The 11,493-nt window shown below is 52.7% G+C and overlaps 1 protein-coding gene across 1 annotated transcript; it reads right to left on the reverse strand.

The window, feature by feature from the left end:
- Nucleotides 1-275: 275 nt before the first annotated feature.
- On the reverse strand, nt 276-10,253 carry LOC116273459 (E3 ubiquitin-protein ligase RNF187). Its single transcript, XM_031662514.1, has 5 exons — nt 10,167-10,253; nt 9,059-9,769; nt 7,884-7,976; nt 4,869-5,090; nt 276-4,256 (listed from the first exon to the last, which is right to left on the reverse strand). Exons 1-5 carry the CDS (start codon nt 10,251-10,253, stop codon nt 4,254-4,256), a joined length of 1,116 nt encoding a protein of 371 aa, XP_031518374.1. The 3' UTR covers nt 276-4,253.
- Nucleotides 10,254-11,493: the final 1,240 nt, after the last annotated feature.

The raw sequence follows: 11,493 nt of genomic DNA on the forward strand, positions 1-11,493 counted from the left end.
TCCCTGTGGGAGCAGACCTGAAGGATTGGGGGAACCGCCATGCAGATATCGGGGAGAAACATTCCCTGGAGATCAGAGGCCGAGGCAGGGCCCACCTGGCCTGCTGAAGAGAGGCCATCGTGCTGGGTCTGCTGGGAGCAGGGGGCACAGTGGTGACCAGAGAGAGGAACAGCTGGGGGTGGATTATGTAGCGCCCCCCCAGGCCACTGGTAAGCTTTCCCTGAAGGAATCTGAGTTGCTGCAGGGCCTTGAGTACACCGGAGGCAGGCTCTTGCTTAGTTTTATTGTTTTAATAAATTTTATTGTGTATATTTAAGGTATGCAACATGATGTTACAAAGTACAAACAGATAGCAAAATGGTTACTACTACAGGGGAGCAATTAACTTTCCCATCACCTCCCAGAGTCAACCATTTTTAGAATTTTGTGGCAAGAGTAGCTGAAGTCTAGTCATTTAGCAGGAACTCCCAAAACAGTGCAATTTTATTACCTACAGTCCTCCTGTTGTACATCAGATCACCAGACTGGTTCATCCTACATATTTTAAGGTAGAAACCCATCTACCTGTGGGGTTGAGAATGCACTGTTGGAGCAGGGGTAGGAGATGAGGTTTCCAGGTCTCCTGGGCAGTAGAGGACAGTGCCAGTGGGCCACGGTGGGGGACTGGCGGGGAGCAGTTAAGAGGAGGTCAAGGTCTGTGGCTACAGGAAAAGCCTGCAGGATTCCTTTGCAGACCTACTGTGGACTGTTAGAGAAGACGACTCAGAGACAGCTCTGAGATGTCTGTCTGAGGACTGCAGGGATTGGGCCCCTGAGTGAGTCTGGGATGAAGGCGTGGTTGGACCTGGAAGAGGGTTTGGAAGAGAGACCCATGTCGGAGAGGCAAGTGTGAGGTCACCATGGGGGTCTGGGTAAGACAGAGAGGCCACACGAGGATGCCAAGAGTCCATACACATGAAGAGGGTGGAGTGGAGAGGACACAAGGGAGATGGAGGATTATCAGCAAGGCCAGAGGAAGCCCTTGTGGAGGGAATGTCCCTACACAAAAATCCATTCAAAACAGACAAGGGCTTAATTGTAAGGCCTGAAACTGTAAAGCCAGCAGAAGAAAACACAGGTGAAAAACTCCATGACACTGGCCTAGGCTTTAGGGTCATATCACTTCTTGCATGTGACCCTAAAAGCACAAGCAACAAAAGAAAAATAAACAAACAGGATTACATAGAGCTAAAATGCTTCTGCACAGCAAAGGAAATCATCAACAGAGTGAAGACAACTCACAAATCGGGAGAGAATATTTGCAAACCATACATTAGGTAGGGGGTTAATATTCAAAATATACATGGAACTCAAACTCAATAGCAGGAAAGCAAATAAACAACTAAAAAATGGACAAAGAACCTGAAGAGACATTTCTCAAAAGAAGACACACCAATGGCCAACAGGTATACGAAAAAATGCTCAACATCATTAATCATCAGGGAAATGCAAACCAAATCACAATGAGATTATCTCACACTTCTTAGAATGACTAATTTCAAAGACAACAAATGTTGGTGAGGATGTAAATTATTATAGCCATTATGGAGAAACATATGGAGGTTATTCAAAAACTTAAAAATTTGAGTACTATGACCCAGCAATCCTACTGCTAACTATTTTCCCAAAGGAAATGACATAAATATGTGGAAGAGATACCCACACTGTGTTTCTTACAGCACTTTTACAACAACCAAGATAGGCAATCAACCTACGTGGTCTAGAAGCAAAGTGGATAAAGGGATACAGTGGAAAAATTGATTAAGAAAATGTGGTGTATACACACAATGGAATACTATTTGGCCATAATAAAGGAAACCCTGCCATTTGCAACATGGGTGAATCTAGAGGACATTATTAAAGTGAAATAAGCCAGGACAAATATCGCATGATCTCACTTATATGTGGAATCAAAATGTTGATTTATAGAAATAGAACAGTAGTTAGCAGGGGCTGAGACAAGAGGATTTGAGGAAATTCTAGTCAAAGGGTACAGAGTTTCCGTTATACAAGAATAAACTCAAGGTCTATTGCACAGCATGGTGACTTCGGCTGATAACCGTGTACTGTACACAGTCAGCCCTTGTATCTGAGTGTCCCACATACGTGCAGAGGGAGGGCTGACTGCAGGGGACTTGAGCATCTGCGGATTTTGGTATCCAGGAAGGGGTCCTGGAACCAATGCCCCTTGGACACAGAGGGATGACTATGACTGTATTTGAAATTGCTGAGTGTAGATTTCAAATGTTCTCACCACAAAAAAAAAAATGAGATGGATACATGAATCTGCTTGATTCTGTCACTCCACAATGTACAGATATCAAAACATCACACTGTGCCCCATAAGTATATAATTTTTTCAAATAGAAACAGATTGTGATTGACAGGGTGGGATGTTGCTGGTCAGCTAGATTAGGTGAGGATGACGAAGCCACTGTTGGACCTGGTGATGTGGAGACACTTTGATGTTGCGGGAGACTCTGTCCCATCAGGACCTGGCCAGGCATGCATCACAGGTGTGCAGCGCAGGGGCAGGGACACTTGGGGACGACAGCAGACTGCAGCAGGTAGAGACAGTGAGAAAGACAAACTGGAGGTCTCAGGATCGGGATGTTGTTGGCGTGCTGACAAAGATTATCTACTTGGCCAGGCTCTGGAATCTTCTCCTAGGGTCCTCTGTGCCCTTTCTTATGAAATCCAGTTTTAGCAAGAACTCTAATTTGGTTTAACCATAATATCTGACCACCCTCAATGGTACCTGACTGGATTCCTATCAGACCGTTTGCAACCAATGTCTGATCACCCTGCCTGCCTGCAGCAAGGATTCTGTGAGGTGGGTTTAGCCAGACCCCCCTCAGCCCTGATGTCTCCTCACAGTCATTCCCACCAATGGACCCCACACTGCTCCTCGGCTTCTCCAACCCCAGCCCTACTGTGTCGGGGTGGAGCCCCATCTCCCCTGAGGCCCCAAGGAAAGGGCTCCACACCCATCTCCATGGTCCCAATGAAAGTTCTCCTCACCATGCTTTAGCAAGTGTCATGAGGAATTTTCCTTTGACACTGGAGGGTGGCCAGAGCAGGGGGAAGAGGTGGACACACGGAGACGAAGCAAACGAGCTGACACAAACTCACTTTATTCAACATTGAACCAGCCCACACGCTGGGTAGGTCAAACTCACAGACATCGCACCAAAGGCCGGGGACTCGGAAAGGCTGAAAGGCTTCATCTGGAAACAGGCACTGCTCACAAGCCCAGCTATACCCAAATCTCAACATCTGCCTGCATCTATGTCCCAGACTTTGCAATCCTGTCCCCAGTGCTGAGTTTCTGTCAACTAGACGAATTTATCTACACACAAGGATGCTGCAGGCAACTGAGCTACTGCTACGAGCTTTGCAAAATTCAACTACTAAAGGAAATGGGAAGAGAGAAAGAGCCAGAGAGAACAGCAAGATGAGACACCATGGCAGGGCCTGGAGATGCTAAATGGGGTTAGCCACCTGCCAGCCCCCTCGCCCATGAAAAAGGAGAAAGAGAGTTCCTTCTACGGAGGCAGGTGGAGCACAGGGAGGGCTTCTGGGAGACACAGAGGCAGGGTGGGGGCCAGGAAGGGGGAGGTGGACAGAGCGACGCGGATAAGGCTGGGCGGAGCCCAAGCCCACCTCAAGAGGAGGGCTGCCTCCTCAGGAGGCATCAAGGTGCAATCCAGTCTTCCTTTCTCTTCCCTGAAGACCTGAGTTCCAGCCTTCACAGAGCCTCATGTGCGTTCTTCTTTCTAGATGTTAACCCCAAATTCGACACTCAATGGTGCACCTCAGGTACCTGCCAAGGATCTGTGGGCCCGCATGGAAGGTGCAGGGTCTGGGTCCGTGGATGACAAGGTGAGGGGCAGATAGGTGACAGAGGAAGGGCATGGCTCAGAGCTGCCAGGACTCATGGAAGATGGGCTGTGGCCAGGACTTCAGGAAGGGTTGGGCACAGGTCGGAAGGGTCCTCAGGTCCAGCCTCTACCGGGAGGTGTTTGTAGCCCCCAAAACACTCACGCCTCAGGATGAAGGATAAAGGAACATTCTTGAAACACACAACTATATAGACCGACCCAAGGCCGGGCGCCTTCCACGCTTCCCTGACAGCCACACGCTGACACTTCCCAAGGAGATGAGGATCCATCCCCTCCTGCCTCCAACTCTGGGACTGCCGCCGGTTGGCGCCATCACTGCATGGGAAGGTAGAGGGAAAGACAGAGACACAAAACAACAGAGAAAGAGACACACAGAGGCAGAGACAAAGACAAAAGGAGAGAGTGAGAGAGAGCAAGAGAGAGTGCACATGAGACAGTGCATGAGGTACTGTCCTGAGCACAACCAACCCAGGGCCTAGCCCAGACTTCTGTCTCCCCAAGGCCAAAGCCTTGTCACCTATGGCTGGCACAGGCAATTGAACCATTCAGGGCCATCTGGGTTGCTGCGGGCTCTGGGGTTCAGCCCAGGCCCTGGACAGAGGCAGAAGAAAAGCCCTGAGGCTGAGTTTCTTGCCTGCTTCTGCCCTCAGAACCCTAGGACGAGGCAGAAGCCTCAGGCACTTGGGATACCAAGTGTGCTCCCTTGTGAAGGTCAGGGACACCTCGGACCCTTCTCAACTTAAAACCCCTTCCTATCACCTTCCTTGACCACCCACCCATTCCCAAAATCAGCCCTGCAAGGCCACGGCAGTGGGAGTCAGGCTGGGTTTTTAAGCCTTGACCTCGGGCAATGGCCCCCCCAGTGGCTCGCTGCTGCCTACATCCACCCTGGCCTGATGGTGGACAGACCCAGCGGGGATCCCACACCTGCAGCAGCATGCTGAGGCCCAGGTTCCGGTGCTTCTTCTCCAGCTCCGACACCGCCTGCAGCAGTGACCTGAACCGCTCAGTGGGGTCAGCCAGCTCGTCCTCAGGTAGCCCCTCCTCCTTCTCAGCCTCCTGCAGGAAGTGCTCCTCCTCCTCCACAAAGAAGGCCCGCAGCTTCTTGTAGTCGGTCAGTGCCTTCTTCCTACGGTCCATCACGTGTCCCTGCAGACAGGTGGCAGGAAAAGACCTGTGTCCTCGCCCACCCTCCCCAGGCGAACGGGAACCTGTTCCCTCTTGAAGGAGTTAAGAACATGCCACTCTAAAACATGCTGCTCAGGCACGAGTGCGGTGGTTCACGCTTGTAATCCCAGCACTTTGGGAGGCCGAGGTGGGTGGATCACTTGAGGTCAGGAGTTCAAGACCAGCCTGGCCAACATGGTGAAACCCCATCTCCACTAAAAATACAAGATTAGCCAGGCGTGGTGGCACATGCCTGTAGTCGCAGTTACTCAGGAGGCTGAGGCAGGAGAACCACTTGAACCAAGGAGGCAGAGGATGCAGTGAGGCAAGATGGCACCACAGCACTCCAGCCTGGGCAACAAGAGCAAGACTCCATCTCAAAAAAAAAAAAAAAAAAAACTTGATGTTTTTTCTCCCACTAATCTATCTTCCTTTTTTTCGAGATAGGGTCTCACTCTGTCACCCAGGCTGGAGTGCAGTGGTGCCATCATAGCTTACTGCAGCCTCAACCTCTTGGGCTTAAGTATCCTCCCACCTCAGCCTCCCAAGTAGCTGGGACCACAGATGCACCACCACACCTGGCTAATTTCTTAATTTTTGTACAGATGGGGGTCTCACTATGTTACCCAGGCTGGTCTCGAACTCCTACCCTCAAGCAATCCTCCTACCTCAGCCTCCCAAGTTGCTGGGATTACAGGCATGAACCACTGCACCTGGCCCTGTTAGTTTAGCTTATGTCAGTTTAATTCTCCGGCCCAGCCTGGGACCCTAAAAGGGGAGAAGTAGAGTTCTTTCTCCCTGACACTGCAGTGGTCAGCTGCACATGAAGACAGTTCCTCTCCCGTCTCCCATGGCCAAGGGGACAGTAAATCCTTGAGTGGCCCTGCTAGGTCTAGAGCCTGTCAGGCACGTTACTGTCAAGGCAGGACACACACCCATCTTGCCAGAAACTGTCCCTGCTGTGCCCACACCAGAACTCCAACAGCTGAAAACCATCCCATCAGCCTTCAACAAACAGCGTTCACACTTGCCACTCTTCAGTTGGTTTCCAGCCAACCCCTAACCTTGGAAACAGGAGAGCAGAGGAGGATGCTACTGTGATTTTACTCAGAGTCATGGATGGCTTCCACCTGGCCCTGGGCCACACAGGGCAGGTGACAGCCATAGTCATGAGAAGCCAAGGCTTTTGTTGCTGAGAGAGAATGCAAATGACAGCTGGGTGTCTGCTGGTTGGCTGATGCGGCACACTGCAAACTCCTTCCTTTGAATTTAGGTGGCTTCTCTCATCCCAGCATCTAAGCCACCAACCCCCAAAACAGGACAGATTGAAAACTCCAACCTAAAACCTGTGGGCAAAACAAGTCCCTTGGGGGTAAGACATGGTTATTGAAAACTTGGAGGTCCCCAAAGCCTTCCAGCCTCACTTGCACTGGGCAGTGTTGACCACTTACAAGGCAAGGAGAAGTTCAGAGCAGCCCCCAAGGGCAGTGTGGAGTGCCAGGGGTCCGACTGGCATCAGGGACTCTGTGTGTCACCTGTCACTGTCTGAGTGAGGCCTGCACCTCAGGCCTGTGGAGAGTAGGCAAGGGCTCAGCACCACCGGGAACAGAGAGAGTCTACCTCAGCCTCAAGCTGGGGTAAAAATGCGGGCCTCAGCCTCGAGGTGCAGCCAATTACCCAAGAGCTGCTGCACCTTTGAAAATCACTCTGTCTTTCAGGTTAAAAGGAGGAAGTAGGAATTTATGAAACCCAGAGAAAATGGCACACAGATTTTTTACTACACATGAGGAAAAAGTCACCAAAGAGAGTTTAAACGACTGAAGAGCTTTACTTGTGAGTAACCTCAAAGAATCTAGTGGGATGTCCCTTTGGGATGTAATGCTGTGGAAGGCACCCAAGGAAAGTAACACTGCTGTGGTCTGAATGTCTGTGGCCTCCCCAAATCCCCATGCTGAAATCCTCGTCCCTAAGGTGATGGTGTTAGGAGGCAGGACCTTTGGGAGGTAATGAGGTTGTAAGGGTGGAACTCTCAAGAATGGAATCAGTGTCCTTAAAGGACCCCAGAGACACCCTTACTTCTTCCATGTGAGGACACAGTGAGAAGGCACCATCTATGAACCAGGAAGCGTTCTCAACAGACATAGAATGTGCCAGTTCCTTGATCCTGGATTTCTAGCCTTTAAAAAAAAGAATGAGCAACTCTCAGATCAGAACAAGAGGACCACAGAAAGTTACAGATGTGTTTTAAAAGAAAAAAAAAATTAGCACTTTGGGAGGCCAAGGCAGGAGAATCGCTTGAGGCCAGGAGTTCAAGACCAGCCTGGGCAACACAGCAAGACCCCCATCTCTACAAAAGCATTCTAAAATTAGCCAGGTGTGGTAGCACATGCCTATAGTCCCAGAGGCTGAGGTGGGAGGATCGCCTGAGGCCAGTTCGAGCTGCAGTGAGCTACAAGCAGACCATTGCACTTCAGCCAAATGAGACTCTGTCTCTTGAAAAAAAAAAAAAAAAGAGTAAGTCTGATGCTGCCATCACCTACAGGTAAAATGTGAGGCAAAAAAGAGGCTTCCACTGACTTTGGCTAGATTCTATTTGAAAAATACAAACACATCCTAGAAAAATACCCTGAAACTCACTAAAGTCCAGAGGCCCCTCCTCCAACCAACCAGCTGAGCAGTTCAGAGGCCTGGCCTGCTTGGCCTGGTGGTCCCTTTGTCTAGAGCCCTGAGTCCCCGGTCCCCTCATTCCAGGCTGCCCCCAGGCCCCCCACTTGCCTTCCACACTGCAGCTGCTGACTCCGCCTGGCCATGCAGGTCCCGGGCATCATTCAAGTCCTTTCTCATGATTTCCACAGACCCCTTGTTCTCCTGGAAAGAGAGGACGGTCACCAGGGGTGACCAGGGGTGGGCAGAAGGTCTCCCCCAACCTAGCCCAGTTCTGAGGGACATCACCCCAGCTGAATGCACACAGTCTGACCATTCCAGAGATAACCTAGACAACAAGCCCTGTTGTCTAGGGCAGGAACACACAGGCAGCCAAAAGGTTTCTTGGGCTTCACACCTATTCAGAAGGATCTGGGTGCTGGGGCTAAGGGGACTGTCTAGGTGGGTTTAGGAGTTGTGTGTCTGTAAGTGGCCCTGTTCAGTGTGAGTTCGGTCTGTACCACAGGTCTGCACAGCCTGCCCTACACCCTGCCCTGCCTGAGCCGGATGGGGGTCACTCTGCCTGGTGGCAAGAGCCCTCAATGCAGGAGGAGCGCCCAGGGGCACAGTCTGGCTGGCTTCCCCTCCCCTGTATTCAAGAGCGGGACCCCAGGCTGACTGTTCTCTCCTACTCTGTATCTCCCAAACAACCCGCCATGGGAAAGGCTCCAGACTCCCAGACCCGTCGCTGCCAGACTCCCAGAGCCGGTCTCTAAAAGACGGGAGAGGGGACAGGCGGTGCAAGTGAGGGCTGGGTGGCCCGGAGAGCAGACGAGAAGGCGGGCCAGGCCTGTGGACATAGTGGAATACAGAGGGTCGAGAGGTGTGATGTCTTCCCCAAGGGAACAGTGAGTGGGAGAGTCAATCTGTGGGAACTAGAGGGGGTCTATGAGGGTGAGGCAGGGCACAGCTAGTGGTGGGGACCACAAAGATGGACGCTGGTGGGGGAAGGACTTCGTAGAAGGTAGGGGGTGGGGAGATAAGGCACCGCCCAGCAGGGGACACCAAGATGGGGACGCGGACCAGACTCGAAGAGACGCAGAAAACGTGGGGAGGCAAGCTGCAAGAAGGAGGGGCCCAGCACACGCTGGAGCGGGGACCCGTGGCGGTGAAGGGAGGGGGACAATCCGGGGACGGGGACAGGGACAGTGGAGATGGGAAGGGCCCAGGGCTCAGGGGGACCGGGGCAGGGACGGAGAGGCGCAGGGCACCGTCCGGGGCGGGGCACAGGACCCCGCCGCGCGCACCTTGCCGCGCAGCGCCTTCCTCCAGCGCGGCTCCCACTCGGGTGGCTCGGGGCCTGCAGCCATGCGGCAGGCTGCGCAGAGCGGGCCGGCGTCAGCGCGGCACAGCAGCTGCAGCGCGGCCTCGCTGGCCGGGCCGTCGCGCGCGGGCGCCGCGGCCGCCTCCTCGAGCGCCAGAAGGCGGCGGCTGAGCGGGGGCCGGCCGGGCTCCACTGCGCGCTGCCAGCAGTCGTCGGCGCACTCGGGGCACGGGAAGGGCCCGTCCTCCTCGGCCCAGAAGCGCACCACGCACGCCCGACAGAAGCGGTGGCCGCAGTCGGCGCGCACCGGCTCCCGGGGCGCGCGCTGGCACAGGGCGCAGGCGGCCTCGGCGGGGCCCGCAGGGAGCGCCAGGGCTGCGGACGGCGGGGTCGGCAAGGGTGCGGGAGCGTCTGGGGAGGGCCGGAGACCAAGGCGACCGGCGACCGGACGGAGACCAGCACCAGGAAGACGACGCCAACGCCGGCGACGCGCACGGGGCGGGGATCGGACCGCGGAACGCTCAGCCGACGAGATCCTGGCAGCGGTGTGCTGCAAACTGAGGTCCCGGCCCCGCCGCCCTCCACAGACAAGATCCTGGCAGCAGTGTACTGCACCCGTAATAAGTCCGGGCCGCGGTGGGCTCCTCCGCCCGGATCCTAGCGGCGGTGCACTCCTCCGCCTTGGTTTTGGCAACTATGCTCTCCACCTGCAAGGTCCTAGCAGCGGCGCACGTCACCCCGTAAGTCCTGGCAGCTGCGCGCTTCACTCTCCTGCCTGCGGACCGGCCCAAGTCGTATCCTGAAACGTTACTGGGACTGTCCCTTCCTACATCAATAACTCCTGTAGAAGAAGGAAACAAAAGTTTTATTTTTACTTGAAGGTTCCATTTTTAAAAGGTTGTTATTGTAAGCTGCTAAGATCTGAGCTGCGCGTTTCCCCGCGGTAGCTCGCCAGCGTGGGCTGAGGACGGGGCGCGAAATGGCCTGCTTGGGCCTCCTTCGCTGCTCTCATCCTACAGGGACCCGCCCTGCGTGGGCACTCCCTGCGTGCAAGGGCCTGCCCGCGTGGACGTGCCCTGCGTGCACCCAACCTTCAGCGATCTGCCCTTGAACGGGCCCTTCGGACGTGGACACTCGTATACGCCCACGCTGCGTGGGATCTCGCTGCGTGGACCCATCCCACGGAGCCTCTTCTCGCGCGACCTCCCTTCTGGACCTCTGGGAAGCTACCCTGGTAGTCCGCTGTCTCCTGGCTAGCAGGAGCTCTCATTCATTCCGTGATGATGCATGACAAAACAGCATTTGTTAGCTTTTCTTTCTTTTTTTTTTTTTTTTTTTGAGACAGAGCCTCCCTAGTGGCGCGTTCTCGGCTCACTGCAACCGCCGCCTCCCGGGTTCAAGCGATTCTCCTGCCTCAGCCTCCCAAGTAGCCGGGATTACAGGCGCCCGCCACTACGCCCGGCTAGTTGTTGTATTTTTACTAAAGAGGAGGGTTTCACCATATTGGCCAGGCTGGTCTCGAACTCCTGACCTCATAATCTGCCCGCCTTGGCCTCCCAAAGTGCTGGGATTACAGGCGTGAGCCACTGCGCCCAGCCGTTAGCTTTTCTTTAAATAATAAATTTAAAGGAAAGAAAGAAGCCTTTGGGAAGAGCAATTTTGTGTTTTTGTTTTTTAATTATTTTGAAAACAAGCAAGCATCGTTCAAAAAAAAAGACTGTGCAAGTTTTGCATTTTAAAAAATCTGGACCGGGCGCCATGGCTGACGCCACTAATCCCAGCACTTTGGGAGACCGAGGCAAGCGGATCACAAGGTCAAGAGATCAAGACCATCCTGGCTCATGGTGAAACCCCCTCTCTACTAAAGATACACAAATTAGCCAGGCGTGGTGGCGCGTTCCTGTAATCCCAGTTACTCTGGAGGCTGAGGCAGGAGAATCGCTTGAACCAGGGAGTCGGAGATTACGATGAGCCAAGATAGTGCCACCGCACTCTAGCCTGGCAACAGAGCGAGACTCTGTCTTAAAAAAAAATTTTTTTAATCTGTATTCCAAACAAGCGCAGGATCTAATGAGGTATTTTTGTCTTTGTTAAGATTTTTTTTAATCGACTTGGAAATGCACTAAATGCCCGTGGGAAATATGAATAGGAAGCCGAGGTTATTTCTATGTAGTAAAGATTAGAAGGCTTCCAGCAGAGCCTTGCTGATTTGTGGAGTCAACTAGAAACTTGCTGGAGAGAAAAGTAAAAAAAATATAAAAAATGAGCAAACTTTTATGAAGTTTGAAGCAAACTTTTATGAACTAATCTTGCGAATGAGAAAATGTCAAAAACGATAATTAAAGGCAAATTGCCAAATTAGGAACATTTTAGCCACAAATATACAAAGAGTTTAAAATTTGGTAAGGAAAAGCACAA

Source organism: Papio anubis, unplaced genomic scaffold (assembly GCF_008728515.1).
Source record: "Papio anubis isolate 15944 unplaced genomic scaffold, Panubis1.0 scaffold716, whole genome shotgun sequence".
Lineage (NCBI taxonomy): Eukaryota > Metazoa > Chordata > Mammalia > Primates > Cercopithecidae > Papio > Papio anubis.

Bases quoted from the DNA above. Each gene is read 5' to 3' on its own strand.
- LOC116273459 (XM_031662514.1), bottom strand. From the start codon at position 10,253: ATGGGTCCACGCAGCGAGATCCCACGCAGCGTGGGCGTATACGAGTGT. The intron at 7,977-9,058 runs GTGCGCGCGGCG...CTCTCTTTCCAG, and splicing joins GGAAGGCGCTGCGCGGCAAG to GAGAACAAGGGGTCTGTGGA. The intron at 5,091-7,883 runs GCAAGTGGGGGG...ACCTGTCTGCAG, and splicing joins CAGCAGCTGCAGTGTGGAAG to GGACACGTGATGGACCGTAG.